The sequence below is a fragment of the Callionymus lyra genome, chromosome 9 (genome assembly GCF_982586985.1).
Source record: "Callionymus lyra chromosome 9, fCalLyr1.hap1.1, whole genome shotgun sequence".
Classification (NCBI taxonomy): Eukaryota; Metazoa; Chordata; class Actinopteri; order Syngnathiformes; family Callionymidae; genus Callionymus; species Callionymus lyra.
Window position 1 is genome coordinate 19,625,529 of NC_141826.1, and position 26,474 is coordinate 19,652,002.

Here is a 26,474-nt window from a genome sequence, read left to right on the forward strand (position 1 = left end):
AACACAAGCGAAGTGGAACGGAAACCTGCCCGAGGCCCTGCACACTCGCTCTCTTACACACAGGCACACACAAACACGTGCGCACACACACACAAACACAAACACGCGTGCACAGACACACACACGCGTGCACAGACACGCACCACTGATCGTGACAGGTCCAGTATCGGTCAGCGACTGATCTAAAAAAATACTAGTTTGACCTACTTCCTATTCACGGATCAATAATCACTTTCAATCCGAGCACCAGTTGTTGTTTGATCAATAAGTGTCTCATTCATGCCTTCAGTGAGTGTGTGTGTGCGTTTGTGTTAGTGTGTGTGTGTGTGTGCTGCCGCCGGCCAGGACATGGAAGATGTGGTTTAATTGAAATCCGCTCACATGACACTTATTATCGACACAACTCACACACACACACACACACACACATAAATGTTTTCGTTGTGAATCTACTGGCGTCATCTTAACCTACTGACTCATCAGGTCAAAGGTCACAGCACCACCTCACGAAATGATAGAGGCGAAAACACAACACGAGTCATCGTCCGGCTCTTCCCCTCCATTTAGAAACGTTTTTTTAGAGCGAAACCAAACCCTGGGGGGGTCAGAGGTCAAACTGGGAGTGTGCGACTGTCGGGGGGGTCAAAGGTCGGCCGAAGCCGGGGCGTTAAAAGCCGTCAGACCGATGACGGAGCGTAATTAGCTCCAGCCAACACACACACACAAACGCCAAAAGTTCCGAGAGCCGTTTACACACAACCACAAGTCAGCTGCTGTCAGGAGTGACACACACACACACACACACACACACACACAGACACACACACACACACATTCCTGAGAGTCTGTGGAGTGTGACAGTTGCTACTACAAGAAAAGGCGCCATGTTCGCGAGGAGTGAAATGGAAATAATTGAGCTTCTTACGAACATCTCTGGACTGTGATAGACATAAATAGAAGTCACGAGACAAACCAGTGACACCTGACATCACTCTTGTCTCCTCGACGTCTTCACGTGGACGGTCGCTCCGGACTCTCGCTCCGGACCGTCATTCCGTCGGCGATTTTAAGTGTGTGATACACATCACATGATCCATCATCTTCAACATTTACGACTTCCTGTTCCTGCGGGAAGACGCTCGTGACTCAGTGGCGGGTTTATGTGCACTCTTTTTTCACGGCGCTGCAAACGCACACTACATCAACAACAACAACAACAACAACAAGTTGTCAGAAAGTCTTCACAGTATTGTGTAGTTTAAAGTGATAGTTCAGCCAGAATTCAAACGTCACTCATCTTCTACTCCCCCTCCTGTCGACTAAGGGTTGGGATTATTTTCAGAGAAATCTGTTTCTTTATAGGGTTTTAGATGAAAAAATGTTTGTTCATTTTAATGTAGCGACTGGAGCTCAGTTGTCTTCGTCTAAAAAAGACACATTTAAAAACATCCGTCTTCTTTATATTTATGTATTTAAGTGTCTTTTTGGAGGAAGATGAAGGCAAAGACAATTGGGCTCCAGTCGCTACATTAAAATGAATAAACATTTTTGTCTATAACTCTAAAAAGGAACAGATTACTCTGAAAATAATCCCAACCATTGGCTGAATTGACTTTAAATTGAAGCGTCACTTTAAGTGTGGAACCTGAATATGGTTCGGGTCCAACAACCTACATTTCAGAACTGGTTCTTCACGTCACGACAGCTTGTCCATGAACCCGAATAATGACTATGTTTATCACCTTCAGTCAAGAATGACAGTCGGTTCAAGAGTTTACAGGAGAAACTGTGTTGACACTGTGTCGAGCTAACAGTGATGCTTGTATGTCTTTGTTACATGAGAGCTACCTGTCAATCAGCATCACAGGCCAGGGTCTCATAAAAATGTAATCCAGATTAGAAATGATAAAAATCTCTAAATTTAGAAATATGATGTCACAACACTATCTGGAGTTTATAATCCATGTGTTTGTGTCTATTCGTTTAGACTATTGTAACAGTTTATTTTTTGTGTCTAAACAAGAAGGATCTGGTTCGCCTGCAGTTAATACAAAACTCTGCAGAGATAATTCTGACCTGCTCTAGTAGAAGAACTTACATTTGCCAGATTCTTAAAACTCTTCACTGGCTGCCAGTTTCCTTTAGGATCAATTTAAAATTTCTGGTTCTTACTTTCAGATCTATTCATGGTCAGACCTTCCATCAGTGATCTGATCCAGACTTACACCCCAGCTCGGGCTCTGAGGTCTGTGGATCAGAATCTACTGATGGTTCCTGAACACGGTTCAGGACCAGAGGAGAGAAATCCTTCCAGACTGTTGCTCCTAAGCTTTGGAACCATCTCTGTGTTTGATGATCTACTGACTCCTTCAAGAAACATCTTAAGACCTTTTTATTGTGCTTTTCCCTGATTTTCTGGGACTCCTGATTACTTACTTACTTACTTACATTGATCCGGATTTGGAAATCCCATCTTTTTTACTATCCAGAAATAGATAATCCGTTTTTACCTTTAAACCAGTTTTTAAAAGCAACATTTTTGTGCTCTAAATTTAACAATATATTTCAGTGTCGGCCACTATTAGTGTAAAGAAAAAATAAATACATTGTGTCAGTTTAGCTGTTTCTATATTCATTTTGAAAACCCCAAAAGTTAACAAAATAAAGAAGATTTATCTCTGATGATTTTATTTCCAGTGAATTTAATATTAACTACATCCTTTTGTTTGTCAGATTCCCTTTCAACATCCGACGTCGGTTCGTTCAACACCAACAACTTCCTGTTGAATTTTTTGACATTAAAACCCTCGCCTTCCAAAAAAATAAAATGACGAACAAAAACCGATCGCAGTTTCATTTTATGTCAAATACGTTGGTGTCAAACCACGTGACGCGCTTCCGGAACCGCGTGTGTTTCCATCAGTCGTGTGTGTGACTCACCTGTGCAGGTGACGTCTCCACGTCAGCTGATAAGAGCGTCAAGTAACACGAGCTGCGCATGCAAATATTGAAGTGCGCGACGCGTGCACGCGCGCACAAACTTGCCCAAACATGATTCCTGAAATCAACAGCACCCCCCCCCCTACTTTCCCCTTGTCACCATGGCGACGCTGACAGGTCGCTTCAAAAATAAATTTCAAAATAAAAGCGCGAATCTAATTGGTGGCTGCAGGGCTGAAGGGAACTGGTCCGTGTTCTCTGGTGTCACAAAGACTCAGTTTGATCTCGTGACACAAAGTCAGGAAGTGAGGCGTGCAGGATGTTGTTCGGTCCCGTGAGAGTTTGGCCTTCATCGTTCATCTCCGCATGACTTCCTCTCCCCACACACACTTTGTTTAAGCACATGTGTGTGGGTGTGTTTTTGACGATGCAAACATTTCCACGACTGTCCCGAACAAAACCCAGAGAATGTCTTGAGGTGATGAGGTCATCAAGCCGCGCCGCCTCTGAGAGGAAGGAAAAGTTTTTTTTTCGGTTCGAGCGACACTAATGAAGAGTCACGTGACCCGGTGCCGAGATTGTGCTGTCGCTGAGATAAGATGATGAAACAAGTCTTTTCTTCAATTATTCACCAGCCCGGTTCCGATCCGTCCCGGTGACATGTTGCCATGGCAACACCACACATTAATGAGCTCCGTCTCAGATGATGAAGATGTTTGGAACACAATCACGGTGAGGAAGAGGAGGAGGATGAGGGGATGAAGAGGCACTGATAGATACACCTGTGTGTGTGTCTGTGTGTGTGTGTGTATCAACAATGGTCGGATCAATACCTGGGATTGTTGTGTAGCTTCAGTCCCGGTCGTAGTTGTGTGAGAATGCGTGCGTAGACAAACTCTCGCTTCTGTTGACGGACAATCCCTAGCTAATTCTGAAATCCCTCTGACCCCCTGACCCCTTCTGTCTGCCTGTCACCGACCTCTGACCCCAGCGCCAATGGAATCTGTCACCTCCTGCTGACATTGTGAGTCTGAGTTCATGTGCGTGTGCGAGTGTGTGCGTTTACGAATGTATTCTTGTGTAAATTTTTTGTTGTTATATATATTCATGTGTGTTTAAAATCCTTCATATCACTATATCTGCGCACACACACTCGCACACACACACATACAGACACACGTACCCCCCCACACACACACTCAAGACACCACAAAAAACACATAAAAACACACTATATAAGACACACACATACACAAAAACTTAAATTTACACACTCACAGACCCCCCCCCCCTCCAACACACATACCCCCACACAAACACACACACGTACACATACACACTTAATCAAAGAAAAACATTCGAAACACACACAGTAATGAACCGACTCTCTCTCTAACACACACTCACTTAAGGACACAATAAAAGACAGGAGACAAACAAAAAAATGTACCCACACATCTACACACATACTCAATGACACACACATACACACTCACTCAAGGAAACACAAAAACAGACACACAAACATATACACACCATCTTGTGTCAATATTATCCTGTTTGCGCTCAGCGACCTTTGCCTGAACACTACTTTTGTCAAACAGTCACTTAATTGTGTAGTGTGAATACACATGTGTGTGTATGTTTTAGTGTGTCTGAGTGTGTGTTTGATGATGTGTTCATGTGTTTATTGCAGCGTGTGTGTGTATACACTTGTGTATTAAAACTATTAAGGTGTCATTCACAGCTCAGTGATGAAGTGAGCATGTGTGTCCGTCTGGGTGTGTGTGTGTGTGTGTGTGTGTGTGTGTGTGTTCAGGCGTACCCTGTTTGAAATTCTGCTGGTCCTCCTCTGTGGCAGCAGCAGTGAGTCAGGAGGAGTTTTCTTGGTTGTGATCAACAGAATGTGACTCATTCCATCTCACTGCTGTACTGACAGTAGCTGTTACTACGACTTCTGCAGCGAGTCTACTGATGATGATGATGATGATGGTGATGGTCAAGATGATGAAGATGAAGATGAAGATGGTCAAGATGATGATGATGATGACGATGATGATGAAGATGATGATGATGATGATTATGAAGATGGTGATGATGATGAAGATGATGATCATCATGGTCAAGATGATGATGAAGATGATGATGATGATGATAAAAATGATGAAGATGATGATGATGATGATGGTGAAGATGACTATGATGATAATGACAATGATGATGAAGATGACAATGATGATGAAGATGATGAAGATGATGATGAGGATGAAGATGATGAAGATGACAATAAGGATGATAATAATGATGACGATGACGATGATGATGATGATGAAGATGAAGACAATGATGAAGGTGGCAATAAGGATGATAATGACAATGATGATGAAGATGACGATGGTGATGGTGATGGTGATGGTGATGGTGATGGTGATGGTGATGAAGACGATGATGAAGATGACAATAAGGATGATAATAATGATGATGAAGATGATAAAGATGAAGACGATGATGAAGATGACAATAAGGATGATAATGATGAAGATGACGATTATGATGGTGATGACAGTAAATGCACCTCCTACCTACATCATCTTCTCAGCCCTTCTTGTTTTTTCCTCCTCCATTGTTGTCCACATCCTTCCTGTCTTCAAGTCCACGAGATCCCTGAGGAAGTCACGTTTGCACTTCCTGTCCACCTCTGTGTTCTCACTTCCAGACTCAATGACATCACTTCCTGTGTCTTTTTATGTTGGTGTTTGTGAGTCAGTGTGTGTGAGTGAAGTATTGTGTGTCAATGCAGTAGTGTGCGTGTATGTAAGTGTGTGTGAATGCAGTAGTGTGTGTCTTTAAGTGTGTGTCGGTGTCTGTAATTGTGTGTGAAAGCAGGAGTGTGTGTGTCCGTAAGTGTGCGTAAATTCAGTAGTGTGTGTCTGTCAGTGTGTGTAAATGCAGGAGTGTGTGTGTCTGTCAGTGTGTGTGAATGCAGGAGTGTGTGTGTCTGTCAGTGTGTGTGTGTGTTAATGGTCTGGAGTGTAAACAGGAAGTGGCCTCCACAGCGGTCAGGCGGGTTTATGAGCCACAAATGGAATCAGAGTAATTGGATAATGAAATTTTGGAAGGAGCCACTGTGAGAGCAACAGAGCCGAAGATGAACCAGAACCTCTGGATCCAGTCTAATGATCCAGATCTCATCAGCCAGCACGGCTCCGCTCCACTTAGTGACATCATCGCCATGCTTATCAACACATCTATCGCCTCTCGTCTGCTGACTTCAGCGTCACCAGAACCGGCCCGGGTCGTCCTGGTTTGATGTCCATCTCGTGTGGTACCGGTCAGACCCGCCGGACCTCTGGATCCACTCACACACACATCACCAGCATGGAAAGAAAGAAACGAGACAACCAGACATCTACACATCTCTACTTGTCTCTCCACCAGTGTGTGTGTGTGTATGTGTGTGTGTGTGTGTGTGTGTCAGAGTGGCTCAGCTGACCGCTGCCACTGAATCTTAATATGTTGTCTCTCCGTCTCTCTGTCTCTCTCCATCAAAGAGTTGTTGTTCATTCAAAGAGCGACCCCCCCAATACACCCCTCCATACACCCCCCCACCCTGTGTCCCTCCCTATCACCCCCCCGACCCCCCCACCTGAATGTAAATGCTCATTGAGGGTCTTCATTGTGAGTACGTGCAACAAGAGGATGATGCAGGACTAAGGTGTGTGTTCATGTGTGTGTTCATGTGTGTGTTCATGTGTGTGTTCACATTCACAGCCATGTGATGTTTTTGTTAACACGTGTGCTTTGATCTTTTCGACACAAACATGGCAGGTTTTATGTCACACGTCTTTTCAGCTCAGTCGTCTGTGGAAGTATATCCGTGTCGTCAGATCATTGAATGGTTGAATTTAACATTTCAAACGTTGATACTTACTTTTAAACTTTATTTTCTTCATTTTCTTTTACTATTAGTAATTAAAGAAAAGTTTACATATAGAGTTTGTTATTAAAATGCCAATCATTCAAAAATAAATGTTCTAAACTCTATATTTTCTTATTTTAAGCCTTTTAAATTCAATATAAAAATGTTTATATAGTACCGAGCTGCTTGATCCAACCTTCAACCTATCAAGTCTAACTATTACACCATTTATACCAACATTTTTATATTGAGTTCAAAAGGCGAAATAAAAAATATTAAATTTGAAAATGTATTTTCGAAGAACTGGGAATATAATACCAAACTTTCATTCATTTATTTTCTACTGCTTTATCCCTTACCGGGGTCGCGGGGAGACTGAAGCCTATCCCAGTATCATAGGGCGAGAGGCAGGCGACACCCTGGACAGGATGTCAGTCTGTCGCAGGACACACAAAGACAGACAACCATTCACACACACACTCTCATTCCCGAAGTTTCTCGAATCAACCTCTGTATGTTTTTGGACTGTGGGAGGAAACCGGAGCACCCGGAGTAAACCCACGCAACAGGGGAGGAACATAGAAACTCCACACAGAAAGGTCAAAGGTTGGCTCGAATCAGATACCTTCTACCACTGCGCCACAAACTTCGTTTTAAAAGAAAGCTTTACATTTTTTCCAATTTTTCAATTCAATTATTATTAATTATTGAAAAATCGAAATATTTTTAATTGAATGATTAAAAAGTAAAAAATGATTCAACATTTAAACAAATAAATGATTGATTTCAGTCATTAAAAAACAATAAAAAACGGGTGGAGGTAGAGGGGAGGAGAGAGGAGCAGATATGTTGGAGGACAGGTGGAGGTAGAGAGGAGGAGAGAGGAGCAGATATGATGGAGGACAGGTGGAGGTAGAGGGGAGGAGAGAGGAGCTGGTATGATGGAGGACAGGTGGAGGTAGAGAGGAGGAAAGAGGAACAGATATGTTGGAGGACAGGTGGAGGTAGAGGGGAGGAGAGAGGAGCTGATATGTTGGAGGACAGGTGGAGGTAGAGAGGAGGAGAGAGGAGCTGATATGATGGAGGACAGGTGGAGGTAGAGAGGAGGAGAGAGGAGCTGATATGTTGGAGGACAGGTGGAGGTAGAGAGGAGGAGAGAGGAGCTGATATGATGGAGGACAGGTGGAGGTAGAGAGGAGGAGAGAGGAGCTGATATGTTGGAGGACAGGTGGAGGTAGAGAGGAGGAGAGAGGAGCTAATATGCTGGAGGACAGGTGGAGGTAGAGAGGAGCTGATATGCTGGAGGACAGGTGGAGGTAGAGAGGAGCTGATATGATGGAGGACAGGTGGAGGTAGAGAGGAGGAGAGAGGAGCTGATATGATGGAGGACAGGTGGAGGTAGAGAGGAGGAGAGAGGAGCTGATATGTTGGAGGACAGGTGGAGGTAGAGAGGAGGAGAGAGGAGCTGATATGTTGGAGGACAGGTGGAGGTAGAGAGGAGGAGAGAGGAGCAGATATGATGGAGGACAGGTGGAGGTAGAGAGGAGGAGAGAGGAGCTGATATGATGGAGGACAGGTGGAGGTAGAGAGGAGGAGAGAGGAGCTGATATGTTGGAGGACAGGTGGAGGTAGAGGGGAGGAGAGAGGAGCTGATATGTTGGAGGACAGGTGGAGGTAGAGAGGAGAGAGGAGCTGATATGTTGGAGGACAGGTGGAGGTAGAGAGGAGGAGAGAGGAGAGAGGAGCTGATATGTTGGAGGACAGGTGGAGGTAGAGGGGAGGAGAGAGGAGCTGATATGATGGAGGACAGGTGGAGGTAGAGAGGAGGAGAGAGGAGCTGATATGATGGAGGACAGGTGGAGGTAGAGAGGAGGAGAGAGGAGCTGATATGATGGAGGACAGGTGGAGGTAGAGAGGAGGAGAGAGGAGCTGATATGTTGGAGGACAGGTGGAGGTAGAGAGGAGGAGAGAGGAGCTGATGCATTCATCTCAGCTCGCTGTAAAGACCGTCCTCCATCTTTGTCTCCTCCGTAAACACACGCTGAATACTGATGTGTTTGTGCGTCTGCCTCGGGTTGTCATGACAACACATGATGATCATCATTATGGTCGTCTTCATCACTGTCGTAAGCGTAGGTCACGTGACCCGGCGCGCCTCTGATGGCCGTGTCTGATGATTCAAGGGCGCTTCAGTTCTGGTTCTGTTGGCGAGTACGTGGATCTTCACGCGGCGGGATGTTGGACCATGTGACCGATGATGAGTCGCTCTGACATCGTTACATTGTTACAGTCGTTAATTACGGTGAAGCCTCGTTAGCGTGGTAGACGACGACATCCAAGATGGCTGCCAAGTTTAATAACACAATATGAACACACAAAAGACACTCTTGAAGATGATGGTATTGATAGATTGGTAATGATGGTGGTGAAACTGCTATGAGGATATTGATGAAGATGAAGATGACAACGAGTCTTTGAGGTTGATGAGGTAGATAATGACGATGATGAAGTTGAAAATAATGATGATAATAAAGTGATGAAGATTATTGAAGACGAGGATGAAGATGAAGATGAACATGATGATGTTGATGATGTTGACGATGAAGAGGATAATGAAGATAATGATAATGATGAAGATGATGATGATGATGATGAAGATAAAGAAAATGACAAGTCTGTGTGGTTGATGATTAAGATGATGATGATGAAGATGATGATGATGATGAAGATGAAGATATAGTTGAAGATAAAAATGATGATGAAGATAATGATGATGAAGATGATGATGATAAAGTTGAAGATGATGATGACGAAGATAAAGTTGAAGTTGAAGATAAAGTTGAAGTTGAAGATAAAGTTGAAGTTGAAGATGATGAAGTTGATGAAGATTTAGTTGAAGATGAAAATGATGATGAAGAACATGAAGATAAAGTTGAAGATGATGAAGAAGATGACGATGAAGATGTAGTTGAATATGAAGATGATGATGAAGATAAAGTTGAAGATGAAGATGATGAAGTTGATGAAGATTTAGTTGAAGATAAAAATGATGATGAAGAAGATAAAGTTGAAGATGATGAATATGAAGATGAAGATAAAGTAGAAGATGATGAATATGAAGATGAAGATAAAGTAGAAGATGATGAATATGAAGATGAAGATAAAGTAGAAGATGATGATGAAGATGCAGATGAAGCTGATGATGAAGAAGATGAAGATATTTTGGTCCCTCTCATGGTCCTGGTGATGTTGAGTGTGAGGAGGATCAGGAGGTCAGTGGTCTTCACCTCCACCAGAGTCTGCTGCTGCAGGATTAACACAAACTAAGTCTTTGACGTCCTCACAGATTACACTCCCAACTTTGTCCAGAACCGCTGCTCTAATCTCAAGACTGTCCCGCACCCAGCGACCCCGCTGACCCCTTTAGACAAATCCTGCTGCCCACGCCCGGCCCTGACCCGGACCCAGACCCCGGCTAGCACCATACATGCTAACGCTCACTAACTCTGTCCCGGCATGCAAGGGTCACAGAGAGACAACACTCGGTTCACTCGAGAGTGTCAGCTGCGGTTCTGACTGAGCGGGTTCATGACAGGTTCTCCTGCCTCTGATGAATGTTCTGGCTGGACCGTGATGATGTTCCAGAGCGCACCGGCAGCTGCTCCGCTGATGTTTGTTCTGATGACTCGGGTGGATGATGCTGACACTGCACTTCTATTTTCAGACTGTGTGTGTGTGTGTGTGTGTGTGTGTGTGTGTGTGTGTGTGTGTGTGTAGTTGTGTGTGTGAGAGCCACGAGAGTCGACTACTCTGGTTCATCTTCCGTGTGTGTGTGTGTGGACCAGTCAATTGATCTGGACTCCTGACCTGGTTCTGTCTGTGGTTGGGTGGGTTTTTCTCCAAGTGATTCTCCACTGACCCGCCTCTTCCTGTTTTCTCTGCCAATCACAGCCGCCGCACCGCAGAGTCACCTTCTCCACGGCCAATCAGGCGCAGGACCTGCAGGACACGTCCCAGCACAGCTACTACGACAGCGGCCTGGACGAGTCAGAGACCCCCAGCTCCAAGTCCTCGACCGGGCCGAGGATCGGTCCGCTCGCCCTGCCCGAGGACCACTACGAGAGGACCACACCTGACGGCAGCATCGGGGAGATGGAGCACCCCGAGAACGGTAAGACCAGGAACCCCTACACCAGTCGTGAGAGTGAGTGAGTGAGTGAGTGAGTGAGTGAGTGAGTGAGTGAGTGAGTGAGTGAGTGAGTGAGTGAGTGAGTGAGTGAGTGAGTGAGTGAGTGGAGTGAGTGGAGTCAGTGAGTGAGTGAGTCAGTGAGTGAGTGAGTCAGTGAGTCAGTGAGTCAGTGAGTCAGTGAAACAGTGAAACAGTGAAACAGTGAGTGAGGGAGTAAGTGAGTGAGTGAGTGAGTGAGTGAGTGAGTGAGTGAGTGAGTGAGTCAGTGAGTGAGTGAGTGAGTGAGTGAGTCAGTGAGTCAGTGAAACAGTGAGTGAGTGAGTTAGTGAGGGAGTGACAGAGTGAGTGAGGGAGTCGGTGAGTGAGGGAGTCAGTGAGTCAGTGAGTCAGTGAAACAGTGAGTGAGTGAGTAAGTGAGTGAGGGAGTGAGTGAGTGAGGGAGTAAGTGAGTGAGGGAGTGACAGAGTGAGTGAGTGAGGGAGTAAGTGAGTGAGGGAGTGACAGAGTGAGTGAGTGAGTGAGTGAGTGAGTGAGGGAGTAAATGAAGGAACGATTGAATGAATATGTGAATGAATGAGTGACTGCAGGCGTAAATGATTGAGTGAATTGATGAGTAAATTAATGAGTGGGAAAGTGAATTGATGAATGAGTGGATGAGTAAGTGAGTGAGTGAAAAAGTAGTGATAGAGAGAAATAGTGATTAGTTAAGGGAGTGAAAGAATGGGTGAGAGGGTGAATGAATCAGTGAATGAATGAATGAGTGAGAAAAAAGTAGTGAGAAAGTAAAGGCGAGTGAGAGAGTGAATGATTAAGAGAGTGAAAGAGTGAGTGAAATAATGAATGAGTAAGTGAATGAATAAGTCGGTGAGTGAGTGAGTTAATGAACGTTTGTTTCCAACTCCAACCTTTATTGACAACAAATTCTGGGTATGGATCACACTTTGGGACAATTTTGAGGATCCAAAGTGGGTCCAGGTCATGTGACCACAGGTGGAGGAGGACCCGGGACAGACCAGAGTTCCTCCATGTGGCCTCGGCTGAACTGGACCTTGGTTCCTGGTGCCGGCTGATCCTGCTGAAGTGGATCTTGTCCCCGGTTCTTAATGCATCTTCCACCTGCTTTATAGGTGGATTATCCACATAGTCCCATAATCTGGATATAATCCAGCTCTAATCTGGATGCTCATGACATGTGACCGCGGCAACATCTGTGCAGCAGCTCGTGTACAAAGAGTTTTTCACTCTTCAACGTCTCCTGACTGCTGCCAGGTCCAGGTCCAGGTCCAGGTCCAGGTCCAGGTCCAGGTCCAGGTCCAGGTCCAGGTCCAGGTCCAGGTCCAGGTCCAGGTCCAGGTCCAGGTCCATCTTTCACGTGAAACACAAACATGCACAGACTCACACTAAAGTGAACAGTGTGGTGAGGAGAGATAATGGACGTTAACTCCATCAGTCTAATGCTTCACTTCCTGCTGCTGATGACCACAGAGTGCTGCAGCTTTTAGTGAACTCACATGACCTCTAGTGATCACTCCTCATTTTTATCACTCCTCATCTTCATCACTCCTCAACTTTATCACTCCTCATCTCCATCACTCCTCATCTCCATCACTCTTCATCTCCATCAGTCCTCGTCTTTATCACTCCTCATCTTCATCACTATCCATCACTCCTCATCTTCATCACTCCTCATCTCCATCAGTCCTCGTCTTTATCACTCCTCATCTTCATCACTATCCATCACTCCTGATCTTCTTCACTCCTCATCTTCATCACTCCTCATCTTCATCACTATCCATCACTCCTCATCTTCATCACTCCTTATCTTCATCACTGCTCATTTTTATCACTCCTCATCTCCATCACTCCTCATCTTCATCACTCTCCATCACTCCTCATCTTCATCACTCTACATAACTCCACACTTTTATCACTCCTCATCTCCATCACTCTCCATCATTCTTCATCACTCATCATCTCTATCACTCATCATCTCCATCACTCATCATCTTCATCACTCATCATCTCCATCACTCACCATCTTCATCACTCATCATCTTCATCACTTATCATCTTCATCACTCATCATCTTCATCACTCATCATCTTCATCACTCATGATCTTCATCACTCTCCATCACTCATCATCTTTATCTTCATCATCTTCAACACTCATCATCTTCATCAACTTCATCACTTCTCATCTTCATCACTCATCATCATCATCACTCATCATCTTCATCACTCATCATCTTCATCTTCATCATCTTCATCTTCATCATCTTCATCACTTATCATCTTCATCTTCATCATCTTCATCACTCATCATCTTCATCACTTATCATCTTCGTCTTCATCATCTTCAACACTCATCATCTTCATCATCTTCATCACTCATCATCATCATCACTCATCATCTTCAACACTCATCATCTTCATCATCTTCATCACTCATCATCATCATCACTCATCATCTCCATCACTCCTCATCTTCATCACTCTCCATCACTCCTCATCTTCATCACTCTCCATCACTCCTCATCTTCATCACTCTACATAACTCCTCACTTTTATCACTCCTCATCTCCATCACTCTCCATCATTCTTCATCACTCATCATCTCTATCACTCATCATCTCCATCACTCATCATCTCCATCACTCACCATCTTCATCACTCATCATCTTCATCACTTATCATCTTCATCACTCATCATCTTCATCACTCATCATCTTCATCACTCATCATCTTCATCACTCATGATCTTCATCACTCTCCATCACTCATCATCTTTATCTTCATCATCTTCAACACTCATCATCTTCATCAACTTCATCACTTCTCATCTTCATCACTCATCATCATCATCACTCATCATCTTCATCACTCATCATCTTCATCTTCATCATCTTCATCTTCATCATCTTCATCACTCATCATCTTCATCACTTATCATCTTCATCTTCATCATCTTCAACACTCATCATCTTCATCATCTTCATCACTCATCATCATCATCACTCATCATCTTCAACACTCATCATCTTCATCATCTTCATCACTCATCATCATCATCACTCATCATCTTCAACACTCATCATCTTCATCATCTTCATCACTCATCATCATCATCACTCATCATCTTCAACACTCATCATCTTCATCACTCATCATCTTCATCACTTATCATCTTCAACACTCATCATCTTCATCATCTTCATCACTCATCATCATCATCACTCATCATCTTCAACACTCATCATCTTCATCACTCATCATCTTCATCACTTATCATCTTCAACACTCATCATCATCATCACTCATCATCTTCAACACTCATCATCTTCATCATCTTCATCACTCATCATCATCATCACTCATCATCTTCAACACTCATCATCTTCATCACTCCACACCTTCATCACTGATTTCCGACATTAATTATTAAATCAGAAAAGAAAGTAACATCCACACGCGTCTCCTGTTCTCAGCCACAACTAGCATCAATTATGCTGACAGGGAAAGAGCGTCCCCTGGAGGAGACACAAAGTAGCGCGTCATTACATAGAAACAGAAAGAAAGACCAACATGCATGTACATCGACCTACATACGAACCACACACAAACATGCAGGCGCGCACACACTCTCTCAGTGTTGTGTAATGATGTAATAGTCCACAGTTGGAAGTGGGACAATCGCTCTGAGATGATGTGATGAAACCACAGTCCTGGAGATGAGTGTGTGTGTGTAGAAGTGTGTGTTTGTTCTTCACTTACTTTCCTGACTCAGACTTATCTACACAGAGTTCAGTGGGTTGTATCCACACTAGTTCGGTGCCGAAGGTTCTCGCGTCCACGGTAGCGGTCAGTGAACTTGTGCAAAGTCTTGTTTGTCTGTACCACTGGCCCGGTGGGTCAAGGTCCGTTTCGCGCCCCGTGGTGCCTTTTCCAGAACCTCTGTCACTTCTCTGAGATCAGTGTCATGTCTCAGTACACATCATTAAACCATAAGAAATGTGTTTCCTCTGCGTGTCCGAGACCTCCTCTGCAGACTCGGGGTCTGGACAGGTCTTTTTTGTTGGAACATTGTGATTCTGATCCGGCGTGTGATTCTCTCAAACTTCAAGTCATTATCTTATCTGTCTGAGGCGAGCTGGACCTGCCTGACCCGGGTTCGGGGTGTCAGCAGGGTCCGACTCCACACGACTTCCGCCTTGATCTTCCAATTACCGGTGCTCATGGCGTCTCACCACCTGAAGCCGCGTGGCGATAAAAGACGCCGCATTCATATTCATCACCTGCCCAACCTGCCGGCCAATTAGAGCAGCCGGCAGGAAAGCGGTCTGGATCCGGTTCAGTCAGTCGTCGCCACGGCAACCTGAGCTTTGATGTGAGCGAAGCGGTAGCGGCACGGGGGGACGGGAGGGGTCACGAGTGGGGTAGAGGGATGAAGACCGGTGACAGATGGAGCTTTTACCTCTGAGACCTGCAGGCAAGGGGGCTGGGGGGGGGGGCATCAGTCTGGACCTCAGCCGGGCCTCCGATCTTCCGCAACCGTGTCCAGACCAGATTAGGGGCTTTGAGACGAACCGGATCACGGCTGAAGGAAAAACAGCTAATCAGCTAATCCGCACTGACCCGACTAATCCACTTGTCAGGTATTAACTATGATCCGTCCTCTGTTAATCAGTCAGAAACTCAACAAACAAACTGATTAGTCTCATTTCCACCTCTGGACCGACGACTGGGCCCAGAAGAAGAGATGTGTGTGTGTGTGTGTGTGTGTGTGTTTGTGTGTCTGTTTCATGATCCGAAACACTGTCAGTGAGGAAGAGGAAGAGGTGGAGAGAGGAATAGAAGGATGGAGAGGATGTGGAAGATGAGGATGAAGAGGAGGATGGGAGCCGGTGGGATTACGTGGTTGTCTGCAGGTAATCCTGCAGGAGGTTGTTAGCCACAAGAAGCTAATTAAAATGCGATTTGTGCTGAAAGAAGATTAGAGGAAAAAAAAAGGTCCGGACGAAAGATCAGGCCTCACGCCACGGGTTACAATTGTGATGAGTGATGGTGTGTTCAGTGACGGTTGGTAAACTGATGAGTGATGGTGTGTTCAGGGACAGTTGGTAAACTGTGATGAGTGATGGTGTGTTCAGTGCCAGTTGGTAAACTGTAATGAGTGATGGTGTGTTCAGTGCCAGTTGGTAAACTGTAATGAGTGATGGTGTGTTCAGTGACGGTTGGTAAACTGTGATGAATGATGGTGTGTTCTGGAGTGGTACATAAACTGTAATGAGTGATGGTGTGTTCAGGGACAGTTGGTAAACTGTGATGAATGATGTTGTGTTCAGTGACATTTGGTAAACTGTAATGAATGATGGTGTGTTCAGTGGCAGTTGGTAAACTGTGATGAGTGATGATGTGTTCTGGGGTGGTACATAAACTGTGATGATTGATGGTGTGTTCAGGGACAGTTGGTAAACTATAATGAATGATGGTGTGTTCAGTGGCAGTTGGTAAACTGTAATGAATGATGGTGTGTTCAGTGGCAGTTGGTAAACTGTAATGAATGATGGTGTGTTCAGTGACAGTTGGTAAACTGTAATGAATGATGGTGTGTTCAGTGACAGTTGGTAAACTGTGATAAGTGATGTTGTTTTCAGGGACAGTTGGTAAACTTTGATAAGTCCTTGTGTCTTCATTAACACTTGTTAAACTGTGAAGAGCGATGGTGTGTTCAGGGACATTTGGTAAACTATACTAAGCGATGGTGTGTTCAGGGACAGTTGATAAACTATGATAAGTGATGGTGTGTTACAGAACTGTTGGTAAACTATGATCAGTGATGGTGTGTTCAGGGACGGTTGGTAAACTACGATCAGTGATGGTGTGTTCATGAACACTTGGTAAACTCTGAAGAGTGATGGTGTGTTTAGGGACAGATGGTAAACTATGACTGTGATGAGTGATGGTGTGTTCAGTGGCAGTTGTTAAACGGTGATGAGGGATGGTGTGTTCATGAACAGTTGGTAAACTAGTAAGAGTGATGGTGTGTTCATGAAGAGTTGGTAAACTAGTAAGAGTGATGGTGTGTTCATGAACAGTTAGTAAACTATTAAGAGTAATGGTGTGTTCATGAACAGTTGGTAAACTATTAAGAGTGATGGTGTGTTCATGAACAGTTGGTAAACTATTAAGAGCGATGGTGTGTTCATGAACAGTTGGTAAACTATTAAGAGTGATGGTGTGTTCATGAACAGTTGGTAAACTATTAAGAGTGATGGTGTGTTCATGAACAGTTGGTAAACTATTAAGAGTGATGGTGTGTTCATGAACAGTTGGTAAACTATTAAGAGCGATGGTGTGTTCATGAACAGTTGGTAAACTATTAAGAGTGATGGTGTGTTCATGAACAGTTAGTAAACTATTAAGAGTAATGGTGTGTTCATGAACAGTTGGTAAACTATTAAGGGTGATGGTGTGTTCATGAACAGTTGGTAAACTATTAAGAGCGATGGTGTGTTCATGAACAGTTGGTAAACTATTAAGAGTGATGGTGTGTTCATGAACAGTTTGTAAACTGAGATGGTGTGTTCATGAACAGTTGGTAAACTATTAAGAGCAATGGTGTGTTCATGAACAGTTTGTAAACTGAGATGGTGTGTTCATGAACAGTTGGTAAACTATTAAGAGCAATGGTGTGTTCATGAACAGTTTGTAAACTGAGATGGTGTGTTCATGAACAGTTGGTAAACTATTAAGAGCGATGGTGTGTTCATGAACAGTTGGTAAACTATTAAGAGTGATGGTGTGTTCATGAACAGTTTGTAAACTGAGATGGTGTGTTCATGAACAGTTGGTAAACTATTAAGAGCGATGGTGTGTTCATGAACGGTTTGTAAACTGTGAAGGGTAATGGTGTGTTCATGAACGGTTTGTAAACTGAGATGGTGTGTTCATGAACAGTTGGTAAACTATTAAGAGCAATGGTGTGTTCATGAACAGTTTGTAAACTGAGATGGTGTGTTCATGAACAGTTGGTAAACTATTAAGAGCGATGGTGTGTTCATGAACAGTTGGTAAACTATTAAGAGCGATGGTGTGTTCATGAACAGTTGGTAAACTATTAAGAGCGATGGTGTGTTCATGAACAGTTAGTAAACTGTGAAGGGTAATGGTGTGTTCATGAACAGTTAGTAAACTGTGAAGGGTAATGGTGTGTTCATGAACGGTTTGTAAACTGAGATGGTGTGTTCATGAACAGTTGGTAAACTATTAAGAGCAATGGTGTGTTCATGAACAGTTTGTAAACTGAGATGGTGTGTTCATGAACAGTTGGTAAACTATTAAGAGCGATGGTGTGTTCATGAACAGTTGGTAAACTATTAAGAGTGATGGTGTGTTCATGAACAGTTTGTAAACTGAGATGGTGTGTTCATGAACAGTTGGTAAACTATTAAGAGCGATGGTGTGTTCATGAACGGTTTGTAAACTGTGAAGGGTAATGGTGTGTTCATGAACGGTTTGTAAACTGAGATGGTGTGTTCATGAACAGTTGGTAAACTATTAAGAGCAATGGTGTGTTCATGAACAGTTTGTAAACTGAGATGGTGTGTTCATGAACAGTTGGTCAACTATTAAGAGCGATGGTGTGTTCATGAACAGTTAGTAAACTGTGAAGGGTAATGGTGTGTTCATGAACGGTTTGTAAACTGAGATGGTGTGTTCATGAACAGTTAGTAAACTGTGAAGGGTAATGGTGTGTTCATGAACAGTTGGTAAACTATTAAGAGCGATGGTGTGTTCATGAACAGTTGGTAAACTATTAAGAGCGATGGTGTGTTCATGAACGGTTTGTAAACTGTGAAGGGTAATGGTGTGTTCATGAACGGTTTGTAAACTGAGATGGTGTGTTCATGAACAGTTGGTAAACTATTAAGAGCAATGGTGTGTTCATGAACAGTTTGTAAACTGAGATGGTGTGTTCATGAACAGTTGGTAAACTATTAAGAGCGATGGTGTGTTCATGAACAGTTGGTAAACTATTAAGAGCGATGGTGTGTTCATGAACAGTTGGTAAACTATTAAGAGCGATGGTGTGTTCATGAACAGTTAGTAAACTGTGAAGGGTAATGGTGTGTTCATGAACAGTTAGTAAACTGTGAAGGGTAATGGTGTGTTCATGAACGGTTTGTAAACTGAGATGGTGTGTTCATGAACAGTTGGTAAACTATTAAGAGCAATGGTGTGTTCATGAACAGTTTGTAAACTGAGATGGTGTGTTCATGAACAGTTGGTAAACTATTAAGAGCGATGGTGTGTTCATGAACAGTTGGTAAACTATTAAGAGTGATGGTGTGTTCATGAACAGTTTGTAAACTGAGATGGTGTGTTCATGAACAGTTGGTAAACTATTAAGAGCGATGGTGTGTTCATGAACGGTTTGTAAACTGTGAAGGGTAATGGTGTGTTCATGAACGGTTTGTAAACTGAGATGGTGTGTTCATGAACAGTTGGTAAACTATTAAGAGCAATGGTGTGTTCATGAACAGTTTGTAAACTGAGATGGTGTGTTCATGAACAGTTGGTCAACTATTAAGAGCGATGGTGTGTTCATGAACAGTTGGTAAACTATTAAGAGCGATGGTGTGTTCATGAACAGTTAGTAAACTGTGAAGGGTAATGGTGTGTTCATGAACGGTTTGTAAACTGAGATGGTGTGTTCATGAACAGTTAGTAAACTGTGAAGGGTAATGGTGTGTTCATGAACAGTTGGTAAACTATTAAGAGCGATGGTGTGTTCATGAACAGTTAGTAAACTGTGAAGGGTAATGGTGTGTTCATGAACGGTTTGTAAACTGAGATGGTGTGTTCATGAACAGTTAGTAAACTGTGAAGGGTAATGGTGTGTTCATGAACGGTTTGTAAACTGAGATGGTGTGTTCATGAACAGTTAGTAAACTGTGAAGGGTAATGGTGTGTTCATGAACAGTTAGTAAACTGTGAAGGGTAATGGTGTGTTCATGAACGGTTTGTAAACTGAGATGGTGTGTTCATGAACAGTTGGTAAACTGTGTAGAGCAATGGTGTGTTCATGAACAGTTGGTAAACTATTAAGAGCGATGGTGTGTTCATGAACAGTTAGTAAACTGTGAAGGGTAATGGTGTGTTCATGAACGGTTTGTAAACTGAGATGGTGTGTTCATGAACAGTTAGTAAACTGTGAAGGGTAATGGTGTGTTCATGAACGGTTTGTAAACTGAGATGGTGTGTTCATGAACAGTTAGTAAACTGTGAAGGGTAATGGTGTGTTCATGAACAGTTAGTAAACTGTGAAGGGTAATGGTGTGTTCATGAACGGTTTGTAAACTGAGATGGTGTGTTCATGAACAGTTGGTAAACTGTGTAGAGCAATGGTGTGTTCATGAACAGTTGGTAAACTATTAAGAGCGATGGTGTGTTCATGAACAGTTAGTAAACTGTGAAGGGTAATGGTGTGTTCATGAACGGTTTGTAAACTGAGATGGTGTGTTCATGAACAGTTAGTAAACTGTGAAGGGTAATGGTGTGTTCATGAACGGTTTGTAAACTGAGATGGTGTGTTCATGAACAGTTAGTAAACTGTGAAGGGTAATGGTGTGTTCATGAACGGTTTGTAAACTGAGATGGTGTGTTCATGAACAGTTAGTAAACTGTGAAGGGTAATGGTGTGTTCATGAACGGTTTGTAAACTGAGATGGTGTGTTCATGAACAGTTAGTAAACTGTGAAGGGTAATGGTGTGTTCATGAACGGTTTGTAAACTGAGATGGTGTGTTCATGAACAGTTGGTAAATTGTGTAGAGCAATGGTGTGTTCAGTGTCTCTGGGAGAACAGGATGAAGAGTCCGGATGTCACATCACTTACATCATGTGAAGGGTCTGGAGGGAGAAGTTACTCCTCCTGCTGCTCCTCCTGCTCCTCCTTCCCTCTGGAGCTTGTTAAGCTCGTTAGCAGGTCCAGGATTCATGACAGCTGTTCTGCTGCTGTGATTGGCAGCTGTGCTCATGTGATCAGCTGTCAGTCATTGTGGCTAACCATATGACTGTATAACTTAATGTCCTAGTATTATTGTTATTGTTATTTTGATTTTGTTTGATTAAAATTAAAATTAAAATTAAAATTAAAATTAAAATTATTGTTATTGTTATTTTGATTGTGATTACAATTAAAATTAAAATTAAAATTAAAAATATTATTATTATTATTATTGCTGTTATTATTATTATTGTTATTATTAGTGTTATTAGGTTAGGTTAGGTAGAACTTTATTATTATAATTATTGTTATCATTCATTTATTTATTTGTTATCTTTTACAGCGTTGGTCAGCGTGTGTGTGTGTGTGTGTGTGTGTGTGTGGTTGTGTATTTGTTTTTGCTGAAGTAATTGTGTGTGTGTCTGCGTAAATGTGTGTATAAATTTGGTGTCTCTTCTCTGGTGAATTTGTGTGTCTGTGAATGTGCTTTTGTGCATACGTGTGAGCATGAATGTGTGGGTCTTTGTGTATGATCGTGTACTTATGAATATGTGTGTATGATTGCGCTTTTGTAGATTTGTGTGTGTGTGTTTGTGTGTAATTGTTTAACATTTTGTGTGAGAGTGTGTGCGGTAGTGTTTTTGTGTGTGTCTGCATAACCTGTGTAAGTGGGCGAATTTATTTGTGTGTGGATGCGTGTCAGCATGAGTGTGTGTGCGTACATGTGTGTATGAACGTGCGAGTGAACAAGTGTGTGTGTGTGTGTGTAAAGGTGTGTGCGTCTTTACATTTGTCACTGTCCAGACAGGAAGTCAATTTCCTATTTGCAGTTTGTTGTGTCAGTGATTGGTCAGGTGTGACTTGATTTGTCTTCATCACAACTGATGAGGTGAATCAGGGCTTGAGAACACCTGAATCAACTGTTGCCATGGAGACCAGGGGTCACCTCACTCACATCCCAGCATTGATCGCTGGAGCCTCACTGTTTACAGTGTGTGTGTGTGTGTGTGTGTGTGCGTTTAAGTGTGTGTTCTCATGAGCCGACCAGCTCGCAACTGACTAAGGGAAGTTGTTGTTTCCGACAGCAGGTGGCGCTGTGACTGGCAGGTGTGATGTTGAAGACTTGAGTTGTCGCGGCAGCAAAGATCTTTTGATAAGTTTCACTTTAAAAAAAACAACGTTTTGTTGGAACATTTTTCCTTTTCTCTGGTCCCGGATCAGAACTCCTGGTTGTGTTCTTGTGTCTGGGCTGAAGGTGTAAGACGTTGGTGTCTCCTCCTGCAGGTGCCGAGCCGCAGAGGAGGTCCGGACTCACAGCTCTGCCTTGACTCCGCCCCCTTTTGACCTCTTTCACGGGACGCCCCACGACGCCCGAGGTCAACCTCTTTCTTTTGTTGGTTTTTGGTCCGTGATCCCGGATCCGTGGAAGGAGAATCCAGACTCACAAAAACTAATGAAAAGGACGTGGACCTGGACGAACCTGCCAGAAAGTGGATCAGTCTTAAGCGGACGAATGTGGAACTTTTCCAACTTTCTATATTTTTGAGTCTTTTTTCAATCACTTTTCCTGCCCTGGTGCCTGTAGATTGACAGGTGGGGTGGAAGTCTGGTTGGATTGATCTAGTCTGGACTGGGTCTTTGCTCCAGGAGACCCCAGAACACAGGAAATGTTGCCACAAATGTATCCCTGAAGGGGGCGGAGACTCCTGCTAGCGCTCGCGCTCAGCTAGCTTAGTGCCAGTTGTGTCTGAACTCGTCCATAGTTCACCCTAAATACAGTCGTCGACTGGTAAACATGGCTGCTGGGTCAGTGGGCGGAGCCTCACCACCGATAAACATCGCAATCTCTGCGCTTGTTAGTTATTTAAATCTCAACTATAACCTGAATATTTTCTTAGAAGATTCTTAAACTAGGTTACTGTGCCTGCCGACAACCTGAAGCTCACAACATAAACAAATGAACATAAATAACATCAACCAACATTTACCACAACAACAAAACAACACCAACATTTACTAAAATAAATAGACAACATAAACAACAACTAAACAACATCTACAAAAAACAACAACATCAACGTTTACAACGAAAGATAAACAACATCGACAAAAACTAAACAACATCAACATTTACCAAAAATAAATAGACAACATAAACCACAACTAAACAACATCAACATTAACTACAAGAAATAGACAACATAAACAACAACTAAACAACATCCACGTTTACTACAAGAAATATACAACATAAACAACAACTAAACAACATCAACATTAACATTAACTACAAGAAATATACAACATAAACAACAACTAAACAACATCAACATTAACTACAAGAAATAGACAACATGAACAACAACTAAACAACATGAACAAGAATTAGACAACATCAACATTAACTACAAGAAATAGACAACATAAACAACAACTAAACAACATCAACGTTTACCAAAAAGAAATAGACAACATAAACAACAACTAAACAACATCCACGTTTACTACAAGAAATATACAACATAAACAACAACTAAACAACATCAACATCAACATTAACTACAAGAAATAGACAACATAACCAACAACTAAACAACATCAACGTTTACCAAAAAGAAATAGACAACATAAAAAACATCAACGTTTACTACAAGAAATAGACAACATAAACAACAATATTAACTACAAGAAATAGACAACGCAAACAACAACTCAACAACATCAACATTAACTACAAGAAATATACAACATAAACAACAACTAAACAACATCAACATTAACTACAAGAAATATACAACATGAACAACGACTAAACAACATGAACAATAAGTACAAGAAATATACAACATGAACAACAACTAAACAACATCAACATTAACTACAAGAAATAGACAACATCAACAACAACTAACAACATCAACATTAACTACAAGAAATAGACAACATAAACAACAACTAAACAACATCAACATTAACTACAAGAAATAGACAACATAAACAACAACTAAACAAAATCAACATTAACTACAAAAAATAGACAACATGAACAACGACTAAACAACATGAACAATAAGTACAAGAAATATACAACATGAACAACAACTAAACAACATCAACATTAACTACAAGAAATAGACAACATCAACAACAACTAAACAACATCAACATTAACTACAAGAAATAGACAACATAAACAACAACTAAACAACATCAACATTAATTACAAAAAATAGACAACGTAAACAACAACTAAACAACATCAACATTAACTACCAAAAATAGACAACATAAACAACAACTAAACAACATCAACGTTTACCACAATAAATATACAACATTAACACAAACTAAACAACACCAATGTTTATGACAAGAGACTGACAGCATAAACAACATCAACTTAATTACAAAAGATCGATAACATTGACAATACCTTCGTCATTCACAACAAAAATCGGACAACATTAAGAAGTAAACAACATCTTTAAAAAAAATAAACAACATTTTCTACAAAAGACAAAAACAGTGTTGACAACAACAATTAATTACAAGAGATAAACAACATTGACAACAAATTAACAAAACACTAATATTTACTACAAAGTATAGACAACATAAACACCATTAAAAAACAAGTACAAAGACTGACAACAAATAAACAAAATCTTGGAGAAATTAACAACATTTACTATGTAATAAAGACAACATTAACCACAACTTAACATCATATACACAAAATAAACAACATCGACAACAACTACAAGAGATAGACAACATTGACAACAACTTAACAACTAATAAACATTAACATTGACTACTAGACATAGACAACATTGACAAAACCTAAACAACATACACAACAATTGAACATTTTAACAAAATGAAGACAACATTTACAACAACTAAACATCATCGATTTACTAATAAACAGCATGAACGTTAAGTACAAATATACAAAAGACAACATTGACAACAATTGAATACTGTTAACCACTTATAAACAACATCATCGTTTAGTACAACATTAATAACAACTAAACACCATCTACAAGAAACAACAACATTTAGTATCACAAACAGTATAAACACACATTTAAACATCATTAACAGTATCATCAACAACAACATAACATTAAAATAAATCCACATATACAACAGGAAATAAACAACAACAACAACACAACAACGTTCGGCTGTCACTGCCACAGTTGTTTCTTGCTCCAGGAGTTTGTCGGCCATTTTAAACATATATTTTCAAGAATCTATGTTGGACGTTTATGTAGATTAGCAGAGTAACCCTGATGTAGCAGGACGCCCCCTGCTGTCTGAGGATGGTATTACATCTCACTCAGCCTCGAACCCCGAGGAACACAACAACGACGACGGCGGTTTAATCCAGTCATGTGATATGATTTGGTGCAGAGTGTTGGTCGCGCGGCCGTGTGTGTGTCGGTGGCAGGTGTGTAGTGTTGTGCGTTGTTGCCGAAGCGGTCGCTGGTCTGTCGGACACGTCGATTGGAACTTCCATGAATGTACTTTGTATTCCAAAGTTTTCTGACAATAAAAACTCGTCAACGTTTTTGTGTTTCACCGGAAGTACGTGTTAATTCGGTCTCACTCCTGTGGCACTGTGACGCCGTGGTCGCTGCACACTCGTGAGGGTGTTTGTCACGCTGATGTTTGCCATGAGATGTTAACGAGTGTGAAGATCCTGCTTCGGATTTCTCTGGATGAACGTCATTAGCTCGACGCACACAACCTGCTGTGAAGCACGACTCGTGACTGAGTGTGTGTGAAGATGTGTGTTCCGAGTGTGTGAGATTGTATCATTATGGAAGTGTGTGTGTGTGTGTCAAACTGTGCGTTTCTGAGTGTGTGAGACTGTATCATTATGGAAGTGTGTGTGTGTGTGTGTCAAACTGTGCGTTTCTGAGTGTGTGAGATTGTATCATTATGAAAGTGTGTGGGGGTGTGTGTGTGCGTGTGTGTGTGTCAAACTGTGCATTTATGGGTGTGTGAGACTGTATCATTATAGAAGTGTGTGTGTGTGTCAAACTGTGCGTTTCTGAGTGTGTGAGACTGTATCATTATGGAAATGTGTGTGTGTCAAACGGTGCGTTTCTGAGTGTGTGAGACAGTATCACTAATTGTGTTTGTGTGTGTGTGTTTTTTGGAGTCCTATTCAGTGAGTGTGTCTGATTGTGTAAGTCTGTTTCAGTGTGTGTTTTTTAGTGTGTGTGTGAATTTTGATTAATGCTTGGATTGTGTCTATCTATGCCAATGTGTTTTTTGTGTGTATGTAAGACTTTGTCAGTGAGTGTGTGTTCTAAGTGCATTGCAATGTGTGTGTTTCTAAGAGTGTGTGTTTCTGAGTGTGCAAGTCCATGTCAGTGTGTTTTTGTTTGTGTGTGAGACT

At 42.1% G+C, this 26,474-nt stretch overlaps 1 protein-coding gene across 2 annotated transcripts in view; it reads left to right on the forward strand.

The window, feature by feature from the left end:
* LOC148072180 (protocadherin-1-like) overlaps positions 1–26,474 on the forward strand; it is a 51,082-nt gene that overhangs the window by 11,906 nt on the left and 12,702 nt on the right. The window contains exons 4-5 of one of the 2 annotated variants that reach the window (XM_087798537.1): positions 10,811–11,030; positions 22,343–23,285. In XM_087798537.1, the coding sequence (XP_087654663.1) occupies positions 10,811–11,030; positions 22,343–22,386 (264 nt within the window). In that variant the 3' untranslated portion in view covers positions 22,387–23,285. Of the gene's footprint in view, positions 1–10,810; positions 11,031–22,342; positions 23,286–26,474 lie in introns of those variants that run through there. The other variant, XM_087798536.1, reaches the window with a different exon arrangement.